Source organism: Hemicordylus capensis, chromosome 2 (assembly GCF_027244095.1).
Source record: "Hemicordylus capensis ecotype Gifberg chromosome 2, rHemCap1.1.pri, whole genome shotgun sequence".
Classification (NCBI taxonomy): Eukaryota; Metazoa; Chordata; class Lepidosauria; order Squamata; family Cordylidae; genus Hemicordylus; species Hemicordylus capensis.
The window spans coordinates 340,926,963-340,938,692 of record NC_069658.1 but is presented as its reverse complement, the minus strand read 5'-3'; the positions used below and the strand labels follow the sequence as shown (position 1 = coordinate 340,938,692).

The following is an 11,730-nucleotide window of genomic DNA, read 5'->3' as shown; positions in this document are numbered from 1 at the left end:
CCCCAAGTTCAGTGCAAAGTCAGAGACAAGGTTCTGCCCTTCTCCAAACTTGGGAGAAGCGCTAGGTCTCAACCTGTCACACTGACCTTCGCAGGTCTTGGAAGCAGGAAGAGTCTTACAGGTTCCAAGTTCATTTGTAGCACAATGCAAGGTCAGAAAATATCCCCTGCCAGTGTTTCACTGTGTGTTGTGTCAGGTTGTTGCCAGATCCAAAGATATGGTAACTTATTTGCAGGTCTTTTGAGTGGGAAGAGCGTGGATAAGTGCTTTTTGCATGCCTAGCATCTCATGTAAACTGGGCCTGATTTCTTAAGCTATTCTTGGAAAGAAGCAGACAAGAGCCATTTCATGGCCAGAAACATTAACTGTTTATTTCTTTGGTTTAAAACAGCCCGTATCAGTGTTACATCATTGGACATTTGCACGTGAGTCAGTTTTGCACAAATTTAAACCATGTCCCCCCACCATATGACTGAGAAATCCCTGTGGTCTTAGCTGCTTGCAGTGTTAAGCTCTTGTGTGATACATTTTTTTTCTAGCACAAAGTGAATCTTCTCAGCTCCTCTGAAGCTCCTAAAAGCAACAGTGACATCTAGACTGCACATATGTGAGTAACGGTGCTCAGACAGTGCTCAGACGTGAGGACGAGCTTCTACAACAGTTGCCAATTGCTTAATCTTCTCCTCCACAAATGGCGAGTAATGCTTTGCAGTAATCTCCTGAGGTATCCTTCTGCAAGAGGAACATAAAAAGTCAAAATGAAAACTAGAAGCACCTGCAAGTGAGATCAGATTTATGGGTAATGTCAATTTTGCTAAACCACCAGCATGTATCATTGGGTACTATACACTGACATTATTGTCTTAAACTGGTTTAAACAACAATTCCTTATAACAGAAAAACCCTGGGAACTGTAGTTCAGTGAGAGAACCTAGGGATCTCTAACAGAGAAATCTGACCACCCTCACCAGACTACAAACCCTTGGATTCTGAAAGGAGCCTTGACTATTAAGCTGGCAAATGCATATGTTTGTAATGTAGATATACTTTTGGTTAGCATATACTATACTTAATGCTATCTGCTAAGAGCTTCTTTGCAGCAGCCACCACAGGAAGATCTAAGTAAAAGCTGTGGTGAAAGTTAAATATTTTTACAGTGCTCCATCATTGTTTAGGAAAGAGTGGATGATTTTCAAGCATGCCCAGAGCTTATAATAAGCATTCTGACTGGGCAGCTGCTGCTCATATTGGATGTCTGATAAGTGCGCTTGTGGCAACATGTGCTGCACACTTCAAAAATCACAGTTATCCTCTTGTTCTTACAGGGAGAAATTCCACAGAAGAAATTCTAATGCAACAAGGCTACTATGGCAGCAGACAGAGCCCCCCACCCCACCCAGGAGTTTGTATGTGTGTAAAGTCAAGCAGTATGTAAATCAGCTTGCTGAATTCTTCCAGAGGAGAAGGACTGAAAATTCAGGATGCTTGTGAAGTGACAGCTGGGAAACAGACAGTTGAGGGAATTTGAGAAGACTCTCCTGAGGGTCCCTAAGCCTCAGGACTCCTGGAGAACTCAGGAACTCATCTTAGTCTATATTATTTATTTATTCATTTCAAGTATTTATACCCCACCCCTCAGGTGCACTACTGCTTGGGGCAGCTCACAACATCAACAAAACAAAGACAAAACAGATACAATGGAAAGTAAAAGATTAATAAAGTTAAACAAGTTGGAAGACCAGGCTAAAACCATATTTAAAATAACAAATTTTAAAAGTTTCAAATTAAAAGTTATTAATAAAAAGTTAAAAATGAGAACCAAAAAAACTAAAAAACCTACTAGATATAAGCAGCAGATAAAACATGTAAAAGCCTCTTTTAAAAGATGTGTTTTAAATTGTTTTTTAAAAACACAGAGGGAGAGAGCATGATGAAGCTCTTCGGGAAGGGTGTTCCTAAGCTGAGGTGCCACAACCGAGAAGGCCCTGTGTCTAGTCCCTGCCCACCAGATCTCTGTTAGTGGTGAGGCATGAGCAGGGCCTGAGAGATGCCGGGTGGTCTGAAATTTACCCCAGCCCCAAGCCATGTAGGGATTTAAAGGTCAAGACCAGCACCTTGAATTTAGCCCAGAAGCAAACCGGTAACCGACGAAGCTGCCACAGGATAGGTGTGACACTCATGAAGTGACTTGCAGCCATGAGCAACCTTACAGAAGTATTCTGGACCAGCTGAAGCTTCTGAACCATCTTCAAGGGCAGCCCCACAAAGAGCACATTGCAGTGGTCCAATCTGGACATTTCCAAAGCATGAGTGACTGAGGTCAGGTTCGACTACTCCAAGTAGGGTTGCAGCTGGAGTACCAGCCACAGCTGATAAAAAGCACCTCTGCACACCACTGCCACCTATGCCTCCAAGGACAGTGTCTGGTCCAGAAGCACCATCAAGCTGCAGACATTTTCTTTCAGGGGCCTTCCAAGACCAGATTTACCTCACTACTTAGATGATCAGTTTTACCAACCCAAAGCACATCTGTCTTATCTGGCTTGTTTGCCCCCAATCACTCCAGGACAGCCTCCAAACTAGAGATGTGCACGGTCCGGACCAGTCCGGACCGGCACCGAAGGGGGGCCCTTTCTTTTAGGGCGGGAGGGCTTTCTTACCCCTCCCGCCTCTTCACCCCCTCCAGCGCCCGTATTTAACTGAATAACGGGGCGCTGGAAACCAGCCGCCGCCCCCGCCGCCCCCCCTGAGCAGATTCACATACAAAAGTGCCCATACCCCTGCCGCCGTCGCCCGCCCGCCCGCCCGCCAGCCAGCCAGCCCTCCCTCCCTCCCAGCTGCCCGCCCGCCCGCCCGAGTCCTTACCCAAAGCTGCAGGAGAAAACGAGAGGAGCTCCCGGACAGAGCTCCTCTCGTTAGAAAGGCCTGCTGCAGAATGAAGGTGCTTTGCACGCGCGTGCATGCGCACGCTGCAAAGGACGCCGGAGGCCCGGTCTACCCGCCGGGAAAAGGCCGGGTAGAATGGGCCTCCGGCGATCGGAGGCCCGGTCTACCCGGCCTTTTCCCGGCGGGTAGACCGGGCCTCTGGCGTCCTTTGCGGCGCGCGCATGCGCACACGCGCAAAGCGCCTTCATTCTGCAGCAGGCCTTTCTAACGAGAGGAGCTCTGTCCGGGAGCTCCTCTCGTTTTCTCCTGCAGCTTTGGGTAAGGACTCGGGCGGGCAGCTGGGAGGGAGGGAGGGAGGGAGGGAGGGCTGGCTGGCGGGCGACGGCGGCAGGGGCATGGGCACCTTTGTATGTGAATCTGCTCAGGGGGGGCGGCGGCGGTGGGGGCGGCTGGTTTCCAGCGCCCCGTTATTCAGTTAAATACGGGCGCTGGAGGGAGTGAAGAGGTGGGAGGGGTAAGAAAGCCCTCCCGCCCTTAAAGTTATACCCCCCACCCGGACCCGAACCAGCAAGGGCCGAACCAGTCCGGCAGTTCGGCCATTCCTTAGAATGGCCGCCGGACCGGTTTGGACTCACCCCTACTCCAAACCCCGGTTCAGAGTATCCACTGACTCTTTGGTGTCTGCTGACTTAAAAGAGAGGTAGAGCTGGGTGTCATCAGCCTACTGACTGCACCACAGTAGGGATGTCCATGGAACCGGGCAGGGGTGGCTTGAGCAGGTATCACTTTAAGGGTGGGGAAGGGTGAACATACCTCTCCCCCTTCTTTCCCCCTGCCGGTGCTCAGTGTCCATAGAAGCCTTTGGGGCGGCAGTGTACCTCCCTGCCGCCCCTTCCCCCTCTTCGGCTGGAAGTGGCCAGAAGTACCAGATGTGTGCAACATGTACACGCGCATCCAGTACTTCCGGCCACTTTTGGCCGAAGAGGGGGAAGGGGCGGCAGGGAGGTACACCGCCGCCCCAAAGGCTTTTATGGACACTGAGCACCGGCGGGGGAAAGTGGGGGGAGGGGTATGGGCACCCTCCCCCACCCTTAAAGTGACACACACACCCGGCTTCGAACTTCAAACCCCCCCTGGTGTTCGAACCCATAAAAGAACCTCCGAACCGATTCGTGCACATCTCTACACCACAGCCCACACCTACGAATGACCTCTCCCAGAGGTTTCACGTAGAAGTTAAACAGCACAGGGGACAGAATAGATCCCTCTGGCACCCCATAGGCCAAAGGCCAAGGGGTGGAACGGGCATCCTCCAGCATCATCTTCTGAGTATGACCTCCAGGTAGGGGTGGAGCCACTGTATAACCATGCCCCCAAGTCCTCCTGCCCAAGTCCAAATCCTTCTGGGTCTGAGAGACAACCCCGATGGATTCCATGGTCAATGGTATAGAAAGCTGCTGAGAGGACTGGGAGAATCATCAAAGTCACACTGTTTAGATTCTGGCGTAGGTCATCCACCAAGGTAGTTTCTGTTCCACATCCAGCCTGGAAGCCAGACTGGAAAGGATCTAAGTAATTGGATTCATCCAGGGCTGCCTGAAGCTGAGATGCTACATTGCTTTCTAACACCTTGCCCAAGAAGTAGGCATATGCACGGAACTGGTTCCGTGCCCCGGGAGGGTGGAGTGGGAGTTACTTTAAGGGACAGGGAAGGTGCCTCCTACCTGCCTATCCCTGCCCCTTCGCTTCCCCCCCCCCGCTCCGTGAGTGCGGGGCTGCAACACTCCTCCTTGCAGCCCCATTCAGCATCACCACGCAAATGGCTGACAGGCACCCTCCCTGTACCTTAAAGTAACCCCGCAGCCTCTGAACTGGCTTGAATGCCAGCATTTTGAACTGGTTTGGTGTTCCAGAAAAGGAGCGCTGAACCAGTGCACATCCCTACCAAGAAGGGGAGGTCAGACACTGGTTGAAAGTTATTTAAATCATCTGGGTCCAATGAGGGCTTTTTAAGGAGGGGTGTAAGATTTTACTTTCACCAAATCAGCCCTTAGAAGTATCACGTCTGCAGAACAGGAACAACATCACACTAGGATGTGAGAAGGCATCTTTCTGAAGAATTTTACATCTATCCCAACTCTCCAAAAAGGACACACAGTAGCAACACTATTGCTAGCCTGAGCTACAGAGAAGAATGCATTAAATGCACATATGAGTGTTGTACACAGTGTACACAGGTACAGATCTGTACACAGGTACAGTAATTCACACATAATGTTGAACACAGGTACAGCAGTACATACCTATCTGTACCATGCATCTGAAGGGCCTGTATCCAGGTTCCCTTTTAAAATCAAACACGGGTACAGTCATTCACACAAATACAACTACAAGTATACAAACATCTATACACTCACACAGCAGTCTGAATTGCACTATTGTTGTACCAGTGTTCAGATGTCTGTATGCTCGTACATATTTTTGTGTGAATGACTGTAACTGTATTTGTTTTTAAAGTGAACATGTGTACAGGCCCCCTAAAATGTAGCAAATACACAGGAACTGTACTGCTGTAGTGACATTCAACATAACATGAATAATTCTACCTCTGGACAAATCTGTACCTATCTATGTACACTGTATACTGATTGTTCGACTGTTTGAGCATAAAGTATGTTTAAGGCTATAATATCTGACCAGTGGACACAATATCTTACCATCAATGGATTATTATTTTCCCCTTCAATACTAGAAAAACTTTGGATAATAAGAGAAGGGAGAGAGACTTGTGTTTATAATATAATCTAGACTGACAGTAGTATGCTATAGTTTGGTAAAATAGAATTATATTAATTGGTTTGTTGATTAGTAGTCTGTTAACCTAATAACAGTTCTATATTACAGAACAATGTTTTACATTTCACTTGTCTCTTGCCTGCAGTGAACTGTAAAAAAGAAGGAAAAGAAAAGAAAAGAGGAAATTCTCTAACAGACTTTTGTTGGGGGGGTTGTGCAACATTTACTCCATACTGAATGTGACCCATCCGCTTCCCCATTGACAGATGCAAAGTGTGATTATTTGTGCCTGGACTGAACATCCACTTGGGTGACTGAGCTGCATGAAGGGGCTTTGAGGAGCACAACTAGTCAACATACACACAGTGAGCCACATTAGAAAGTCAATATTACTGATTGCTCCCCAAAAGGCAATTGGTGCCTTCGTTACCTCAATCATGTGGTAGAGTGATTTGTCGTATATTTCCCAAAATTCACGCCGGATGTTCAACAGATCAATTTCACTTCTTGAGACCATGATCCGGACGAGAGTTCTGTCGTCTGTGCCAGCACCCTTATGAGATTGAAAAAACAGTCAGGGGAGGGGGGAGGGAGAAGAGACAGGAAGCGGTGGGATTTCCCCTCATGCTGCCATCAGCAAAATATTTTGAAGAGATGGCAACAAGCATTATCAACCCAGAGTGGAGAACTTTTGTTTACACAGTGATATTAAGACAGATGATGTGAATGGGAGCTTCATATCCTGTTTTGCCAATTTACATCGGCACTGAAAGAAAAGCACCCTTCACAGTCAGAGCAGGGCCCCTAATAATGCTCTTTCAGGAATTTGTTCTGCACAACTGCTGTCCCCCCACAACCCCAACCCCCATAATTGGGATTGGAGAAAGGTGAGGTCTGGGGCTGAGTATCAAGTCTTGTTGCTGAATCTGTCCCCTTGACAGGTTTTCCAAATCTCACTTTACGCAAGGAAGATCTTGTTTGAGCTAGCTGCAGGATACAGAGATCTCTCTAACAACAGACAACCACCCTCCTTGGGAGCAAATCCAAGTGGTAACAAGCTATTCTAGGCTCTCTGAAGAGCAAGCAAGTTGCTCAGGAAATCCCCAGCAGTGCAATCAGATTGGTATCCAAGGTGCTGAGGCGACCTTTCCCTTCTTAGAGAGCAAATAGTAAGAAAAAATGGAGGTTTTACCTTCATGGATTTATACAGCTTGTCGGCGAAAAAAGCATGCTTGTTCTTGACACTCCGCACTTCAAACAAAAGAGGGACAAGAAAGGAGCACAATATGAATATATGCCATCTGTCCCTGGCAATGTCTCGGAGGAGCTAAGATATCTCAAGTCATGTTAGCTTTTGTGTAGTAAAGAGAGAGAAAAGCTTGCCTATCCAGTGGCACACCTAGGTAATTTTGGAGCCCGGACCTGAAGGGCTTCGGAGGCTACTCACCACCACCATGACCCCCCGCCCCAAATCCTTAAAGAAAAAAAGAAAAGTAACCTACATTGGGGGGTTACATAGAAGCCTGCCACTGACTGCCGCAAAACTGGAAGAGGGTTTTGCATTCCATCAGAGAGCATGAAAAGGTTTAATTGTGAAAATGGAGAAAAGTTGGGGGCCCAACCCCTGACTATTTTAAATATCTAGAAAGAGCCCTGGGGGGGAGGGTCCTAAGCAGGGGGCGGAGTAGCAGAGGAGCAGGGAGCTTGCTCCAGAGGACAAGATCCCACCAGCAGCAGCCTTTACAAGAAAAATTTCTCTGGGAGAATTTGCTGGTGTTGGGCTGCAGGCTGCGGCTTAGTCCCTGGCTTTTCCAAGACGCGGCAGGAGGACAACTCTGCAGAGAAGAAGGCAATGCAAGTGGGATGGGGACATTGGAAGGGGCCAGGGAGTGGGGGGAGAGGGGCCCCCAGGATAGAGCCACCCTCTGATGATCCTCGAAAAACAAACCCTTTGAAAAGCACTTCCCTCCACCTCTTCCTCGCTGGTGTTTGCAGCAGGGTGAAGAGGAGAGTGAGATTTCCCCCTCTCCTGCTTCCTGCGCAGAGTCCCCTAAAGGGAGAGTCTTCCTGCGCAGAGTCCCCTAAAGAGAGTCCAGATTCCTAGAGAGGGGCCTAAAAGTGTGGAAAGAGGAGCAGTGCCTGACTGTGAATGACTGTGCAGGCATGCTGGAGGCTCTCGCCAGTGTTCAAGGCCTGGATGGACAGGCCCATCAGCTGTTGCACCTGCCGCCACCATCACAGCCTGCTCGATTCACCCCCTAACCCTGGCGGCCATGCATATGGCGGCGAAGATGGCAAAGATTGGCATGTTGGGCAAGTGTGGGGTGGCATTAGGTCGCTTGGAGGCCTCCTGGGACATTTGGAGGCCCTCCCTCTGCTGTGAGGCCACAGACCAGATCCCCAAGGCCTGGGGATAAGAGTGCCTCTGCCTGTTTCCTGTTTGTGGGCTTCCTAGAGGCATCTGGTGGGCCATGTGGGAAACATGATGCTGGACTAGCTAAGCCTTGGGTCCGATCCAGCAAGCATATTTTAATTTTCTTATGAGAGAGAAAGAGAAGATGGCTTTTTACAATGAACCTTCACAAATCATTCTACTGTACTTCCAAATGGATCACCAAGGTTTCAGAAGCCTTGAGACAGTATACAAACAATGCCCTTAACTTATGGATAGAGGTTTCTACAAACTAATTTTACAAAATACAAGGCTGTGTGTGTGTTGTCATGTTGATTCATTGCCATAAAGGAGGAAGTTCACCCCAAGAAACCACAACTCTGTTGATTGCAATGGGAGGAAAACCATATGGATGGTTTGGTAGCCACTTCCCTCATCCGAAAAATGTGTGAGGAAACTGCAAATGTTTCAGCTATGCAACAAGAACGATGTACCCAGCAGGTGTGGCTTCTCTCACCACTGTTCTTCAGTGGTCCGTTTACCCAGGATGCTCCTCTGGATATCTCTAGATGGGTCACTGGCTCTGCACTGAAGTGGACAGGGTGGGAAAATGAGCAGATGGGCCCACTGAAGCTCCAATAGTTAATGAAAAGGTCAGTGTTGGCCATGCTTTATGGGTAGGGTTACTCCTTCCTGTAGGCCTTGGTGAAGCTTCCCTTTAAAAACTTGTTGAGGAGAAAAGGTTTGTAGATAAAGTTATTCAGCCCCAGAGTAGCAACATACTGGGACCACCAGGAAGACACTGAACAAAGCGACAGTGGTTGAAGGATCCAGGATTGAAATGCCTATAAGTGTATGAGCAAAACCTAGATGCATGAAGGAGTCACTGCTGCGAATGGGATGTACAGACTCTAATCAGCAGCTTCTTAATTCTCAGCCGTGGCAGATTTGGAAGCTGCATGACCACTGCCATGTTATACAGTATAGAACTTAGTTTTTGGAGGCATGTATAGGATGATAGGAAGTTCATTTTAAAATGAACAAATTTCTAGCTGTCATGGCTGTGCAGAAAAGACTGAAAATATGGAAGTGGATTAGAATAAAAGTTCAGTAATTAAGATGCAGTTATGTAAATTTTCCAGTGTTTAGAAGGCAGCTTCTGTACCCCACCCCCACCCCTTCCACTCCCCAGTGGCCTTCTCACATTGGCTTATAACATGAAGAAAAAATTTATTCTCTCATTCCACTCCACAAAACAGCCAGCTCAGTCAGCCCATTGGTCTATCTAGCTTAGCATTTTCCACACTGACGGGCAACGGCTCTCCACGGTTTCAGTTGAGGACTTCCCCACCCTTACCAGAAGATGCCTGGGATTGAACCTGGGACATTCTGCCTACAAAGCATGTGTTCTCTGTGTTACAATCCCTCCCATATTTGGTTTTCTTTGATAGCTAACTAGTTACAAGAGCATTGTGACAGAGTTTGGCAAAGCCCACAATCCATAGAAAAGGAAACCACACAAGAAATACTCACCAATGGCTAAAAAGGCGTCTCGCACATCTCCAGACATCCGCTTGTTGATGGCATGTGCGATATCATGGTTAGTTGCCTTAATGAACTCCTGGAAGACTAGAGGGATTGATGAGAAACCAGAATTTCATATCAAGATTCATCATATGCAACTACATATGCAACTAAGCATATGCAGCCAAGTTGGCGACAAGCCAAAACCTAATGAATTTTATGGCAATAAAGGGGACAAACAGCTGCCGATAACTTTGGCCCTGTTCTTTGGTGTAATAAGAGAGGTTAGGTAGGTTCAAGGAGAACTAGGTGCTGCCACAGGGAAGTATCAAAGATCAAGGCATGCTACCGAAATAGGCTATTAACATTTCTGAGGAAAGGTGCAGCTGATGAAATGAACTTCCTGACCCTGAATTCCAATGGTCAGAGGAGCTGGTTGTCTTAAGGTAAAAGGAGAATTTCCATTTTCTTGTAGCAAGGAGGTTGCATCAGTGGTCCTTTTCCTTCAAAGCCCTTAGAGGATGACACCAGCCCTTCTCCAAACATCAATAACAATGCCTGATAAGGTCGGGCCAATGAGTTCGTATCTAGCCACAGGATCTTGAACCACTGATAAACATGCAACTTCTTACCTCTCCTGAGTTGAGGGTAGCTCTGCGTACACAAAATGCTCAGGAAGCGTGTCTCTAGCGATGTCGAGTCATCACTGGAAACATCAGACAGTTTCTACAGAACCAACAAAGAACGAAAGTGGGGAGAGAACAAAGGGTGGGGACAGTAAAATATGTCATTTGATTTCCAAAAATTGACACTAGTGCAATCATATGAGAAGGTAAGTTTTGTATGTTGTTCCTGGTACAGAGGACCCAGAAGGTTGGACCTGAACAAAAACTAGTTGTTTCTTTATTCTCATACAATTTTCTACAGTGGGACTCTTCTCTCAATCTCCTCCTTCCCATCCGTTGTTTTCCTTTCTACCCCTTCTCTCCCCCACTCCTCCCTCTAGCCCTCACCTACAGAGGCCTTCCAGAGACAAACATCTGAAACATGAATTGGGAAAGAACTGCAACCATAAGAGACAACAGTATGTTCTAAATACTGCAGTCTTTATCCATCTGGATACTAGACTAGGCCCATCTAAATCCATCTGATCTGATAGGAGCATTCGATTCTCCTGTTAATATAGCATCCGATACTGTGAGAAAGCAGCTCAGCCCAAAGCTTTTGTGCATTATGAAAAATGTCTGGTGGCAGAACTCTCTTTTTCTCTCATGGACTGATATTTATTTAACAGATTTATATGCTGCCCTTCATCAAAAATACCCGAACAACATACAACAAAAATAAGGAATTACAGAATAATGATTTTTCAAAAACCACATGAAAATTTTATATAAAGCAAATTAAAATAGCAGACAGAGCAATAGCAGCAAAATACTAATAAAACAGCAGTATTAAAAGGCAGCACACATTTAAGGGGGTGGGGGAGGGAGCATTAGGATGGAGAACAAGAGGATCTTAATTTGGAACCTAAAAGATTATTCAAAACTATACAGTATTAAAGATATCGCCAAACATACAGTATCCAGTGAGAAATCACAGCCTTATTAAAATGTCTTGTCTTATGACTATTACACTGCCTAATGGGTTCACAGCAGAACCTCCCCACCCTGACTTACAAGCACCTCAGATACAGTAGCTGTGTATAATCAAAAGTACTTTCCCCCTCTTTCTAACCTGACCAATCAACTGCTTTTCTATCTAGCCAAAATAGACGTGGTGATGTGCATTGCAATGCACACCCACTTTTTATTTTAGAATTTAATAATTACCTTTCAAAACGTCCCACTTTATGAATGATGGAAAAGAAAAATGCATAGTCCCCACAAAAGCTCCCCAAACTGCCAGAGAAAATGTATGAAGCTGACAGTCACCACTGTAAGTTTTGTGCTCATTCTTCTTCCTAGTGAGAAATCTGGCACTTCTAAGGGCATCCAGATACAGTATTTTCAGTAAAGGTCATTCAACTGGCCACTAGCAATTTCCTGAATTTCCTTGCTATTTACCTGCTTCTCCCCATTAATTTAAGATAGTACTTTCCTCCCTTGCACTCCCAGCTGAGGAGATGGGAA

The 11,730-nt window shown here is 46.7% G+C and overlaps 1 protein-coding gene across 4 annotated transcripts in view; it reads right to left on the bottom strand.

Moving 5' to 3' along the window:
• Positions 1-344: 344 nt before the first annotated feature.
• Positions 345-11,730, bottom strand: part of ANXA6 (annexin A6) — a 94,439-nt gene continuing 83,053 nt past the window's right edge. For all 4 annotated transcript variants that reach the window (XM_053297014.1, XM_053297016.1, XM_053297017.1 and 1 more), the window contains 5 exons: positions 10,231-10,324; positions 9,608-9,703; positions 6,875-6,933; positions 6,113-6,235; positions 345-732 (listed from right to left, as the gene is read on the bottom strand). In XM_053297014.1, coding sequence (XP_053152989.1) covers positions 673-732; positions 6,113-6,235; positions 6,875-6,933; positions 9,608-9,703; positions 10,231-10,324 — 432 coding nt within the window. In that variant the 3' untranslated portion in view covers positions 345-672. The remainder of the gene's footprint in view (positions 733-6,112; positions 6,236-6,874; positions 6,934-9,607; positions 9,704-10,230; positions 10,325-11,730) is intronic.